Source organism: Narcine bancroftii, chromosome 5, assembly GCF_036971445.1.
Source record: "Narcine bancroftii isolate sNarBan1 chromosome 5, sNarBan1.hap1, whole genome shotgun sequence".
NCBI lineage: Eukaryota > Metazoa > Chordata > Chondrichthyes > Torpediniformes > Narcinidae > Narcine > Narcine bancroftii.
The window spans coordinates 179,274,012-179,288,661 of NC_091473.1; the positions used below are offsets into that span (position 1 = coordinate 179,274,012).

The 14,650-nt window shown below is 45.5% G+C and overlaps 1 protein-coding gene across 5 annotated transcripts in view; it reads left to right on the forward strand.

The window, feature by feature from the left end:
* srgap3 (SLIT-ROBO Rho GTPase activating protein 3) overlaps nucleotides 1-14,650 on the forward strand; it is a 263,068-nt gene that overhangs the window by 147,153 nt on the left and 101,265 nt on the right. For all 5 annotated transcript variants that reach the window (XM_069939903.1, XM_069939901.1, XM_069939902.1 and 2 more), the window contains exons 5-7: nucleotides 2,150-2,335; nucleotides 8,415-8,543; nucleotides 14,239-14,460. In XM_069939903.1, the coding sequence (XP_069796004.1) occupies nucleotides 2,150-2,335; nucleotides 8,415-8,543; nucleotides 14,239-14,460 (537 nt within the window). The remainder of the gene's footprint in view (nucleotides 1-2,149; nucleotides 2,336-8,414; nucleotides 8,544-14,238; nucleotides 14,461-14,650) is intronic.

Sequence of the window (14,650 nt, forward strand, 5' to 3'; positions counted from 1 at the left end):
CCATTTCCTTTGAAGAACTGTTGCGGGTTATAATTGAACCTCTGCCATAACCTCTGGCATTTTTTCTCTAAACCTCGCTCTCCATAAGACTAAAAGGTAGTCCCATGGAGTCCACTCCGCCATTCCATCATGAGCTCATCCATTCTCCCACTCAGCCCCACTCTCCTGCCTTCTCCCCATAACCTTTCATACCCTGACTACTCATTATACCTATCAATCTCTTCCTTAAATACACACAACAACTGGCCTCCACAGCTACCCTTGGCAGCAAATTCTAGAGATTCACCACTCTATAAATTCCTCCACATCTCGGTTTTAAATGAACACTTCTCAATCCTGAAGTTGTGCCTTCTTGTCCTTGGCCCCCCCTACCATGGTAAACAAGTTTGCCATATCTACTCTGTCCAGACCTTACAACATTCCAAATGCTTCTATAAGGTTTCCCCCTCATTCTCCAGAACTCCAAGGAATAGAGTCCAACAAATGTTCCTCATATGCTAATCCCTTCATTCCAGGAATCATTTTTGTGAACATTCTCTGAACTCTCTCCAATGCCAGCACATCCTTTCTTAAATAAGGAGCCCAAAACTGTCCCTCGTACTCCCTGTGGGGTCTCGCCAGTACCTTATAAAGCCTCAAAGATGGGAACTAGTGAGGGTCCAGTGTGTTGGTGACTGGGCTGGTAATCGCCAGACTTGAGTCTGTGCACTTAATAATATAATAAAAAGAATGCACAGCTCATTTTAGTAACTAATGACTATGAAGTCACTGGATTGTGGCTGGGAGAGAAGGCACTTCCATCCTTGTTTGCTCTGTTCCATACATGAGCATGGATGCCCCAACGTAGTTGCCTTTGAAGTGGTGCAGCAGACCACTCACACCAGGGGAATCTGGCATGGACAATAAGTTCTGGTGTTTGCAGTGATGCCCAGATCCTAGAAATGAATGACTAAATGAGTCCATGAACAATACAGCACATAATCAGGCCTTTTGGTCCATGCTGACCAACAAACACCATTTTATACCAATCCTTCCTATCTTCTATCAATTCACCTCGATTGTACCATTCCCCTGCGCACTCGGGCAACTTAACCTAGCAGACCACACATCGTAAGGTGTGAGACAAATCCAAAGCAGCCACGGTAACCCTCGAGTCACAGGGAGAACGTGCAAACGCACTCAGACAACGCGCGAGGTCTGGATTGAATCCAGGTCTCTGGAGCTGTGAGGCAATGACTCGGCCAGCTGTGTCATTAATAGAGCCCAAGGCCACTCCTGGCAATGTCTTCAGCTGTGAACCACTGTCAATAGTTTGGTTAAGACGTCCCTTCTGCGAGTCACCTTGAAGTGGTGGAGGTAGGATAGATGATCCTATGGGCCAGTGACCATGGAAGCAGTCCAGCAAGAGGGCCCAGTGTGTTGACGGACCTACACTGGCTGCGGGCAACTTGCGTTCATGAAGTTTGCGGATGGCTGGACACTGGCTCATGGGAACCAGGTATCAGAGCCAGCATTCAAGAGGGAGCTGAGGGCCAGGAGGACTCTCTAAGGTAGAGAGGGTGCAGAGAAGATTTACTAAAATGTTGTCTGGATTGCAGTATCTAGAATACGGAGAAAGACTGGTAGACGGGGTCTTTATTCATTGGAGCGTAGAAGGCTGAGGGCCTCAGACTGAAGGATTCCTGATTGTGTCATAGGTTTGAAACTGAAGTTCACTTTGACGATGGATCAAACAGGAGTCTGAGGCTACGGGAGGGCTGGAGGTGAATCCACAGACACTCGGGGACTCTGAAGGGATTCTCTTGCTTGGAGAGAAGGCAATTCCATCCTTGTTTGCCCTGTTCCATACATGAGCATGGATGCCCCAATGTGGTTGCCTTTGAAGTGGTGCAGCAGACCACTCGCACCAGGGGAATCTGGCATGGACAATAAGTTCTGGTGTTTGCAGTGATCTATCGAACTGTAAGGGGCGCCAGATGACACTAATGACAACTCTTTGCTTTACAATAGACAGAAGGAAATTTCACGTGATATTACAATTCTGTCCTGTCACATGATGATAAAGGAATCTTGAAACTTAAAGGCTTAGGTTAGCTGCAGGTTGCTGTCATGGTTGGGTAGCCCATTAAACTGTCTCCTCCCTCCACAGGTGATGAAAACCTACCACATGTATCATGCAGAAAGCATCAGTGCAGAGAGCAAACTGAAGGAAGCCGAGAAGCAGGAAGAGAAGCAGTTCAGCAAATCGGGAGACATCAGCGTGAATCTCCTCCGGCACGAGGACAGGCCACAGCGCCGTAGTTCCGTGCGGAAGATCGAGAAGATGAAGGAGAAGGTGAGGCGGAACTCTGTGGACCACACCACTGTACCCTTTCCAGAATGGGGAGACGGCGTCGGCTCCTCTCGACACTGAGTCACGGGGCAGTGAGCCGGTCCCAGTCCGAGACTGTGGTGGGGATGTCAACAATCAGTAGATCACAGGGCAACGGATGAATGAACAGATGAAATGTTGGGACATTATGATACATGGCATTGGTGAGATCATTTTGGGCGTACTGTGTGCATATCCAGCCATAGCAAGGATATCAATAACTGGAAGGGGTGCAGAGGAGATTATCCAGAATGTTGCTGGGGCTGGAGAGCTTAAGTTGTAGGGAGAGGTAGTATAGGCTGGGTCTTTATTCCCCAGTGCAGGAGGTTGAGGGATGGCCTTGTAGAGGTTTATGCAATTATGAGGAGCATGGATAAGGTAAATGCTCGCACTCTACTTCACAGGAGTGACGATTCTAGAACTACAGGACATTGGTTTATTAAGAGGGACCTGAGGGGCAACTTTCTCACTCAGAGTGTTCCAGTTTCCTCAGGGAAAGCTTGATGTAGAGAGAGACAGGGGGATCTGAGTCCAGAGCTCGCGGAAACTGGTCGACAGGTCAACAGGGTGGTGAACGAGGTGTACGATGTGCTTGGCTTCATTGATCAGGCACTGAGTGTGAGAGTAAGGAAGTCATGGTTCAGCTACATCAAACATTGGTGAGGCCACACTTGGAATATTGTGTGCACTTCAGGGCATTCCATTATAGATAGAATCTAGAGGCTTCAGAAGGCGTACAGAAGAGGTTGACCAGGATGCTGCCTGAATGGGATGAGTTACATGGAAGTTGGACAAACTTCTGTTATTTTCTCTGGAGTATCAGAGGCTGTGGGGAGACCTGTTAGAAGTTTGTAAGATTGGAAAAGGCATGGGAAGAGGGGATGGTCAAAATCCTTTCTTCAAGGTAAAGATACCAAATACAAAATGAAATACAGTTAAGGTGTGAGGGGCAGTTGAAAGGAGATGTGCAGGGCAAGTTACTTTAGATAGGTTCCTGGAAAGGACTGCCAGGAGTAGTGGTGGAAGCAGATATAATTGTGGTGATTAAGAGGCTTCAGGATAGGCATTTGAACATGCAGGGGATGGAGGGATGTGGAGCATTGCAGGAAGAGATTTAGTTTAATTTGACATCATGTTCAGTGCACACATCATGGGCCAAAAGGCCTGTTCCTGTGATGTACTATACTATTCTTGAATTTAGACTGATCAACAGTCAGGGAAGAGAGATGGATTTTCATGTTCGGGTGGTGTGCAACTTGGGGGGGGGGAACATGTAAGTGGTGGTGTTCCCCTGCACCTGTTGTCCTTGGTGAGGAGATCATAAGTTTGGAGGTCCTGTTGGAGTAGTCTGGGTGGCTAACTACAATGCACTTTGTAGACAATATACATGGTAACTACTCTGTGCAAATAGTAAGGCAATGAATGTTTAGATTGGTGGATAGGGTACTGATTTGTGGAGTGCTTTGTACTGGATGATGTCAGCCTTGCTGAGAGCTGAGGAACTCACACATCCCAGCAAATGATGGTGGAAAGGCGTTTGGGTGCAGGATGCACCACAGTCTGACCTGATCTTGTAGCATGGCTGGTCCAGTTGAAGGTCTGAGGCAGGAGCTTGAGGAGTGACCTTATAGAACCATGAGGGGTACTGGAGTAAATGGAGTAATAAGGTAAATACTCACACTCCACAGATTTGCCAATTCTAGAACTAGAGGGCATAGGTTTAAGTTGAGAGGGGGTGAGATCTAAGAGGGACCTGAGGGACAGCTTTCTCACAGAGTGTTCCAATTTTCTTTTTTTTTTTTTTTTTTTTTTTAATTTTTTTTTTTTTTTTTAATTTTTTTATTTTTCACACCATAAATCACATTAGCCATGATATACACTATTTCTTTTCACACATATACAGTGACTTTTTCTCCCCCCCCCCCCCTTTCCTCCCAAACCACCCCCCCACCCCCCCCTCTCATCCATTTTAGGTATACAATCTAGGTTGCATTAAGCCAGTCAGACAATGTTGTCATTCAACAAAATTACACCAGAAATTCTACTGAGTCCATTCTTTTCTTTCCTTCTCCTTCCATCAACTTAGGTAATGTTTGTCCCCAGTAGGTTTTCGCTATTGTATTTAATGTAAGGCTCCTATACTTGTTCGAATATTTCAATGTTATTTCTTAACCAATATGTTATTTTTTCTAATGGAATACATTTATTCATTTAAATTTGGTAGTTTCTTCCTTTTAATTTGGTTATGTATTCCATTAATATTTAAAGACATATAGTTCAGCGTAGCCCTTTTATATTTTGTTTATCTTCTCTTTCCGTTTTTCCATCATTACCTTTCCTCCTTTTCCATTTCTGTTTTCTTATTTTCAACTCTTTATAAGACAACATTCCTACAACATCTAACATTTTCCTTATTCTCCTATTTCTATCTTATTTATCCCCAATCTCCCCTTCACCTCCTGAGTTGTCCTTTATCCCTTGTCGGACAACCACATCTCCCCTCTCCATTTGGATTTGCGAATCCACTCGCAAGCGTCAACTGATTTTGCAGTGACCGCTATTTCCCCCCACCCCGCCTCCCCCAGAAAAGATTTCACTTTTCATATGTCACAAAGGTCCCTCTTTTAATTCCCTCCTTATTCTCTCTATTCCATTACCTTCCCTTATTAATTCTTGTCTATACTATCTATATTTTCCTCTAAGTACAGATACATTCATGTATGCTCATTGTCTCTATTCACTCTTATACCTCTTTACCTGCATACATATCAATCATGATCATTTTTACTCTCATTACCCGTCTTCATCCCTCAGTCTATTTTTGTCTTTACCCACATACATATCAGTCGCGATCATTTTAACTCTCATTACCCGTCTTCCTCCCTCAGTCTATTTTTGTAATTGTTCTGCAAATTTTCGTGCTTCTTCTGGATCCGCGAATAGTCTGTTTTGTTGTCCTGGAATAAATATTTTCAATACCGCTGAATGCTTTAGTATAAATTTATACCCTTTCTTCCATAAAATCGCCTTTGCTGTATTGAACTCTTTTCTCTTCTTTAGGAGTTCAAAACTTATATCTGGATAAATGAAGATTTTTTGCCCTTTATACTCCAGTGGTTTGTTGCCCTCTCTTACTTTTTCCATTGTCTTCTCCAGTACCTTTTCTCTTGTAGTATATCTTAGGAATTTTACTACAATAGATCTTGGTTTTTGTTGTGGTTGTGGTTTAGAGGCCAATACTCTATGTGCCCTTTCTATTTCCATTTCATGCTGTAGTTCTGGACATCCTAGGGTCTTAGGGATCCACTCTTTTATAAACTCCCTCATATTCTTGCCTTCTTCATCTTCCTTAAGGCCCACTATCTTTATGTTATTTCTTCTGTTATGGTTTTCCATTGTATCTATTTTTTGAGCTAGTAGTTCTTGTGTCTCTTTAGTTTTTTTATTAGATTTCTCCAATTTCTTTTTTAAGTCTTCTACCTCCATTTCTGCTGCTACTGCCCGCTCTTCCATCTTGTCCATTTTTTTTCCCATTTCTGTTAAGGTCATCTCCATTTTAATTATTTTCTCCTCTGTGTTGTTTATTCTTTTTCTTAAATCCTTAAATTCCTGTGTTTGCCATTCTTTAAATGATTCCATGTATCCTCTAATAAGAGCAAGTATATCCTTTACCTTGCCTCTCTTTTCTTCTTCTATTTCACCATACTCTTCCTCTTCTTCTTCCTCTGGGTTGACCATCTGTTGTTTCTTTGGTGCCCTTTCCTCCTCTTCTATCTTGTTTCTATTGTCTTCTGTGGTCTCTTCTTGCTGCAGGTGTTCTGCAGCTGTCGTTGCCGGCTGTGGAGATCGACTCCCCAGCTGGTCCCCCCTCCCGTCGGTGTGTTTTTTTTCATTCGCATCGCGCATGCGCGAAACTTCGCGCATGCGCGGTTGCGCACTTTTGTTCGGCTCTGCGAGCCATTTTTGTAGTCCATTATTTACCGACCTGAGGGAGCGGGTTTCTCTCTCCGCAGCGGGCCTCTTCGGACAGGTAAGGCCTTCACCTTTTCCCTCCTTTGTCTTCTCTTCCTCTCTTCTTACCGTTGCTTTCGACTTTTCTTTTTTTGTCGCCATCTTCTTTCCACCTTTATACTCACTTTTCTGTAACTTTTATTTCTGTGCCTTTGTGTTTTCTCTTGTTTTTCCCGACTTTTCTGGAGAGGGCTGGAGTTCACCGTCCGGCCACTACTCCATCGCGTGACTCCTCAGAGTGTTCCAATTTTCTGAGGAAATCCTTGACAAGGGATCCTAGCCCATAACTCCCTAAAACTGGCCACATCGGTCGACAGGGTGTTAAATAAGGTGTGCCTCATTGGTCAGGCACCGAATGTGAGAGTAGGCAAGTCTAGTCAGGGATGACCCTCCCCAGGCACTTTGGTAACACAAGTATTACTTACCATTTATCATCCCACCCCTGAGTTCAACCTGGGTCCAGCTGCAAGCAGCAATGAGCTGCTTCACTTGCCCAAGAGATGCTAAGGGAATTGAGCAATCATCTGTGAACATGATGGACTTTCTAATGGGCCTGATCATTGGTTCTCAGTGCTGCTGATTAAAGGGCAGATCTTACCCAGGATCCCTTGAGAAAGTGACTTTTCTATTTTCTGGGTGAACTCTTGAGCTCAGACTGAAATGGCCTACCCCTTATCCTGAGACTCTGGCCCCCTAATCCTCAACACCAAACAGCTAAAGCTCTTCCTCTTCCCATTTATCTGAGAACAATGGGGTCGGCCTCTTCCCATTCCTTGCCATCCCAACACAGCACACCCCACTCACAGCCCTGGGGAGGGGGGAATGGCCAGTGGTTCGGTCCAACAAAGTTATGTGTATGGATGTGGGTTCCACCATCACGCACTGTTCCAACATGACAAAATAGTCGTCTGCGCGATGGCACCGTCACTTTTTTTTGCACGGTGGATATTCTTTTGTATTTATTTTCTCTTTTTGATTCAGAATTAGGTTTTCTTGTCATGAGCATGTGTCACGTTATTGTGCAGCAGTAAAGGTGGTGCAGAAATTGCCATAAAATTACAATTAGGTAAAGACAAGATTTAAAGAAAAATAAATAACTCGGGCAAAAAAGAGAAAAATATGAGACAGTGTCTATAGGTTCATTGCCCGTTCAGAAATCTGATAGTGGAGAGATAGAAGCTGTTTTTGTCACAATGAGTGCTCGTCTTCAGGCTCCTGTACCCCCCCTCCTGGTGGTAGCCGTGCAATAGGGGCATGACCTGGGCGGGGGGGTGGGGCGGGGGGTGAAGGTCCTTGACGATAGTGGCTGCTTTCTCAAGACACCATCTCTTAAAGATGTCCTTAATGGAAAGAAGACATGCTCACGATGGCACTGGTTGAATTTACACCCCACCCCACCCCCCTGTAACCTTTTCCTGTCCTATGCATTGGCGTCTCTATACCAGACAATGATACAACCAGTGAAAATGCTCTCCAAGGTACACCTTGCAAGACTCCTTGGTGATATTCCAAATTTCATTTAAGTAGGCTACTTTTGTGTATTTTTTCCACAAATCACTAAGGTAGTGTAACGGTTAGCGCAAAATGATTACAGAGCCAGTAACCCGGGTTGGAATCTACTACTGCCTGTAAGGAGGTTTGCATGTTCTCCCATTTGGGTTTCCTCTGGGTGTTCCGGTTTATTCCAAAGAGGTAGAGGATTGGTTACATGGGTGTATTCGGGCAGTGCAGGCTCATGGGGTGGAAGGGCCTGTTACCGTGCTGTATCTCTAAATTAAATATACCCATTTGGCCACAGCAAGTAAGAATTTTGGTGCATCGTATACGACAATAAGTTAATTGTCAGTATAATTGGAGTACATGTGGAGTTTTGGTTATTTGTTACATGAAAGTGGTAAATGGTAAGAGATTTGAAATTTGATCTGATGGGAGTGGACTTTATTCTCTGTATGTGACAAGGGTCAACCTAATCTTGAAATGACGACTTATTTCGTGAAGAATTCAGTAAATGTTCTTGTATTTCCTCTCCCAGCGTCAAGCCAAGTATTCTGAAAACAAACTGAAGTGCACCAAAGCAAGAAATGACTACCTGCTTAACCTTGCAGCAACAAACGCAGCGGTGGCCAAGTACTACATCCATGACGTCTCTGATCTGATCGACGTTAGTATCTATGGCTTCTCCGGTGATTGAGATTGTTAGGATGAGCCCGCTCGCATTGTCACGGAATCCCACCAGTTCTGAGACACATTGGATGGAATGACCCAACCCCATTATTGTGTACTGGGCAGTATGGCACAGGAAGAGGCCCTTCAGCCCATCATGTCTGTGCCAACATGAACTAATCCCATCTGCCTGCTCATGAACCCTGTCCCTCTATCCCCTGCCACTTGGTGTCTGTCCAAACACCACTTAAACGTTGCAGTTGTAACTGCTTCCACCTCCCCAAGCAGCTCATTCCAGACACCTACCTGGAAATGTAAACCTCTCTTTAAACTGTTCCCTCCCCTCACCTTAACCCTCAAGCATTTAACATTTCCACCCTGGGAAAAAGACTGACTGCCCAATCCATGCTTTTCATAATTTTCTAAGCTTTCTTCAGCTCTACCCTCGAACAGGAAAGGGAGAATTAATGGCCACAGTCATAAGGATGGGTAGCTCAAGAAGCAATGGAAATTTGGCTGAGAACTTTATACAAGAGATGGTACTCACATCTTTCAACCGCATTTCATACCAGTATCTGAAATTACCCTTTGACTTTCAAATCCAAAAGCGTTCCACTCCAACTTTTGTTAGAAATTGCAGGACCACCCTTAGGATGGAGAGACAAGAACTCAGAGCCCCACTGCAGCCACTATTTCATAAAGGCACTGGGGGACTCAAAGCCATTCGGGCTGAGCTGATGGAGGCTTCTTCTGACGTGGAGCAGGGAGAAGGCCAGCCCCTTCCAGCTGGTGATCCGAGGGCTTTGTGAAAAGGTTTTCCTTTTTGACTAGAGGTGGGGTCAGGGTCGTTGCTATCCATGCATGCTGCTGGAATCCAAAGAGGCACAACTGAATGGCAATAATTTGGTCTGTGAGAGCAGCCAGCCCACAGACTCACTTGGGTACACTCGAGTGCAGCTAAGACCAGCCAGTGAGATCAGATCCTCTGAGCAGCCAAGCACAGCCTCTTCCTTTACAGTTGCATCAGTCCCGCTGGAGGTGGCTTGCTGTGCACCAGGCTGAGTGGAATCATTGTGACATGTTGTGGAGCTGGCAGAAGGCTTAACATTTGAGCAAAGATCCGTGGGCCATGCGGGTTGGCCGGGTTACTGCTCCTGGACATGGTGTGGAGATGGAGTTGGTTCAAGTGTTCCCCAAGGCACTGGGACGTGAGATTTTGTGTGCTCTCTCAATGTCCTACTGACAGAAGCCGTCTGTTCCCCATACCCTCCGTCTCCCTGCACAAGTTCATTTCCTTGTTGCCTCTAGGTGATTGAAGACCCCAGATGGTTGGTTGTTTGCTCTTTTGTCCTCTGTAAAATGTATCCTCCCTCCCCTACCCACCCCTCCCCCGGCCCCGCTTTCCAACTCCATCCCCCACCGGCCCCCAATATTCTCAGGAGCACAAGCCCAGCATTGTACAACCTCTCCTGCCAGACACCTGCTGGTGAACCAACATAAAGTATGCAACGAATGGGAACGCAGGCACCTATGTTAGCAGTTGTTACCCTAGTAACATGGTTTCTTGGTTTAGCATTATATAATGAATGACGGGTTACTTGGAGTTAAACTGCTTGAATGAGTGTGCGGCTGGAGAGCAAAATCAGAAGGCAAAGTGGGGGAGAGGTTGCTGCTTCAATGCTTCACCTCCTCCCATCCCTTCAAACATATAACTGATTCAATGCAAGAATTTGACTAAAGAAGAAAATTCACCCTTTGTCTCTCTCTCTGTTCCCCTCAGTAATGTATTTTATTCAAGATCCCTGTTAACCTTGAATGAAGCAGGGTTAATTTACGCCTCAGTGGCTTGCCCTGTGTAGTACAGATGGGTTGTGAATGTAAATCAAATTCTTCTGAGAGTTCTGTGACCTTTCTAAAATGATGTTTTGTTTAAATAGTTGGAAAATGGATTTACAACCCCAGAAAATGTGTCTGCCTCTCAGATTTGCTTCCTGCGTATGTGAGTTAGGTATCCAGGAAAACGGGATTCACGTGACTTATTCATTCATCCGGAAGAATTCAGTCATAATCTGATGGAAGTAAAATGTTTCATGGCCACGATGGTTTTCAACATATTCGAGCAATCTATAATCCCATTCATTGTCTGTGTGCGTGTTTAAAAGAGCAGCAGAAATCCCAAATCGGTCACCATCTCTGGGATAATAGGAACAGATTTTCATCCTTCATTTCTGGAGGTGATAAAAGCATTGGGGACCCTACAAGAGACCAAAGGAACCCTGTAGGTCAGACAGCATCCATGGGTAGAAATGGCCAAGTTACATTTATAAAGGGGAAAGGGACCCCAGGTGATACAGGATAGAATGTGTGAGAGGTGGAGAGACAGGTAGAGGGAGAAACCATTAGCAAGAGGGGGAGAGGGAAGCAATAGGTACTTTTAAGGCCCAGAACCTGGGTCGCCCTCCTGGGACCCAGGTGCAATTACTGGGCAAAGGTACTTCCAGCACCTTTTAAGCTGAGGGGGGGATTGATCTATTAAATCACCAACCCGGCGATTTAAGGGGGATCCCGCCCCTGCAATGATGCGGTAAGTAATGTGGCACACACTCAGGGGAACTATCGGTAAGTCTCCCCCACCCCCCACCAGCCATCAGTCAGTCGTCCCCGACCCTTCTCCTCTCCCCCCTCAACAGCAATGGCCCCTCTCCTCTCCCCCATAGCAGTGACACCTTTCTAAACCCCGCCCCCATGGCAGTGACCCCTGCTCTCTCCATCCCACAGCAGTGACCACTCTCTTCCCCCCACCGCAGCAGCAGCCCCTCTCCCCACCACAGTATTGACCGTTTCCCCCCCCCCCGCAGCAGTGACCCCTCTCTCACCCCCCACCCTTGATTGCGGCAGGCACTTCACCCAGGGGTTTCTCTGTGATGTAATCAGGTTGGCCATTTTCCCATTCAAGGTGCCGGTGGACGCGTCTTGGTTAAGTTTAACTGGGTTCTCTGACTACCTCTGAGGTAGGTTAAGGACCTGGTTGGATTAGGACAATGCTGACTGAGTCGGACCCTTTCAAGCTGCCGTGTGAGTGGGGCACTAACCGGGCAAATTGCCCGGTTAACCCCATTTTACACGGCAGCTTGAAAGGGCCAAGTATTAGAGAGAGAGAAACATTGGTAAGTACAGAAATAGGTAAAGTCCCCCCTTATCTATGTAATTTTACCTATTTTTCTCTTAGTCTTGATAAAGGATCCCCCTCCAAAGCGTTGGCTGATCATTCCACCCATGGATGCTGTCTGACCTGCTGAGTTCTGCCAGCAAATCCTTGCTCAATATTCCAACATATGCAGTTTTTGTGTTTCTCTGTAGCTCTTGAGACATTGGTCTGAGCTCCCGTTCAGCACAAGCCAAGGATTTCCCTCCTGCATCCCTCAAGCAGTTTCCCAAATACTTTGGATAAAAAAATGACGCTGAAAGACTATTTTTGTTCATTTTTATTTACAGTATGATAGAAGCTAATTCCAACCATTTAAACCCGTGCCGCCCAATTTCACCCAAATTAACCTAGAGCCCCGTAAATTGAAGGGTGGCAGGAAAACTGGAGCCCCCAGGGAAAACCCAAGCATGCAGGCAGGGGGAGAACATACAAGCTCCTTAAGGACAACACCTGGTCACTGGCGCTGTGATAGTGTTGTACTAACCGCTACACCAACCAAGGAAGCTGAAACATTGGAGGTGGCTATGGCTTAGGGTGCTTGTGCAAGATGGGTGATGCTGAGATCTGCAGACAGATGGATATTATAATCCAATTCTCATGAATAGGCCCCGAGATTTGTGGCAGAATGATTCTGCCTCACAGCTCCAGTGGCCTCAGATTGAATCTGGAGGTGTTGAGTGTGCACGTTTTCTCTCTATGACCACTGGCTTCTCCGGTTTTCTTGCCCATCTCAAAAACATGCCAGTTATCTGCAGGTGGGTGTAAAAGTTATGTTCACTGGAAGTATAGGATCTGGGGGTGGGGAGGGTAACAGTCTCCATGGCCTTGATGACCGAAGTCACAAGGAAAATATGAAACAATGTTAGTGCGGCAGGTACGGCAATTTGCAGAAGTCAACATCTGATTTCTGATTTCAACCAAAGTCATTGGGCAGGGAATGAAATCAACAGGAAGTTGATTCAACACCCAGCAATTTATGGACTACTTCTGTGCCTTTGCCAGCTGAGGTTAGGTGTGGGAGCTTCAGAACACTGCTGTGTGCTGTAGTTCATTTCTTGACCTATGAGTTAATTGGCTGTCTTCCCAATTTATGTCATTCTTCCTCTTACTGGTTTGGTTTTGCCGAGTTTCTTTGGTTTGAGGTGTGCATATTGGAGGTTAACTTGGTAAAGCAGTCACATTGACTCCAAAGCGATCTTTTCTGGATTTACCCCTGCTATTTAGATGACGTGGTTTTGAGTGCAAAATGTTTGGAAAAGTATCTGTACAAAAGTTCAGGCAATGAGTGCAGCTGTTGTTCAAAGGCCACATACCCCTTTGACTTTAAGCCACAACTAATGATAGGTTTTGTTCAAATCAAATTTCAATTCAGGTTTATTGTCCCATATGTCGAAGTGGAGAGAAAAGGCTTGTTTTGCATACTATCCAGCAAGTGAACCCAGACATAAGCAATGGGCAGGATGGTTAGCGTAGCGATGAGTGCAGTGCTCTTATAGCACCAGTGACTGGTTCGAATTCAGCGCTGTCTGTAAGGCGTTTGTAGGTTGTCCCCGTGTCTGCGTGAGCTGTCCGCGGGTGCTCCGGTTTCCTCCCACTCTCTGAAACGTTATAGATTAATTGGGCAGCATGGGTTTAAATGGCCAGAATCGGCTTCTACCATGCTGGAACTAAAAGTTTAAAAAATTACATTTAAAATATAAAAATGAAACACAGTTCAGAGTGCAGACACATAGAGAGATCAGATAGAATTGAGTTTTATCACTTTAACTCTGCTGAGGTCCACTCAGGAGTCTCTGCTTCTTGCTTTGTCACTTGGTCAAGCCCCAGCTGATTACTGTGGATATTCCAGGAGTGTTGGCACTGAGGGAGTGCTGGACTGTTGGAGTTTGAGAATAAGCATTAACCAGCATTGTTGTGAGTATTTAAGATCTTATATACTATCTTGAAGAGCAAGAGGATTCCTGACAGTGTCGTGGGTTCCATTCTATTAGTGGCTTGAACGGCTGAATGACTGATGAACTGTTCATACAAACCCACTGTGACTCATTACAGTAAGATTGATTTCTTTTGATAGACGTACTGTGCATATGTATCATTTGTCTGTATGTGTGACACGTCTATCTGTGTGTATGCAGTGTGTTGCACCCAGGACTAGAAAAAGTTCAATTAAGTGACACGGTTAGCATAGCGGTTGGGATTGGGGTTCACTGTCTGTAAGGAGTTTGTAAGCATGGGCTTTCCCTGGGGGTTCCAGTTTCCTTCCATCCTTCAAAATATACCAGGGGTGTGGGTTAATTAGGTGTAATTGGGCAGCACAGACTTGTAGGCCAAAAGGGCCTATTACCATGCTATATATCTAAATTGAAAATGTAAATTTCATGGGTGTACGATGATAAATAAACTGAATGCTAGTTGTGCTCACATGGCTGAGTCATGTGAAAGATAAATTCTCCTTTATTTCCCCCCCTCTTTACTTTCTCCCCAGTGCTCTGATTTGGGATTCCATGCCGGCCTAGCCCGTACCTTCAGGACCTTTCTCTCAGCAGAGTATAACCTGGAGACGTCCCGACACGAGGGTCTAGACATCATCGAGAACGCGGTGGATAACCTGGATGCTCGGAGTGACAAGCACAAGGTCATGGACATGTACAACCAAATCTTCTGCCCACCCACCAAATTTGAATTCCAGCCGCACATGGGAGATGAGGTAGGTTTCCAGGGGGAAGTGTGAAGTTCTGTGGATTTACTCCCTTTATCTGGTACAGTCATTAAGAGAGGGAGAAGGGAAGACAAATGGAAGAGTGGGTGCTGGTGCTTATTCACCTGACAACCCTCTCTCTTGGTCCTCTCCCTCCGCTCCCCGTTGCTTTTTTGAAGTGCAAGATCCTTCCAGGAGA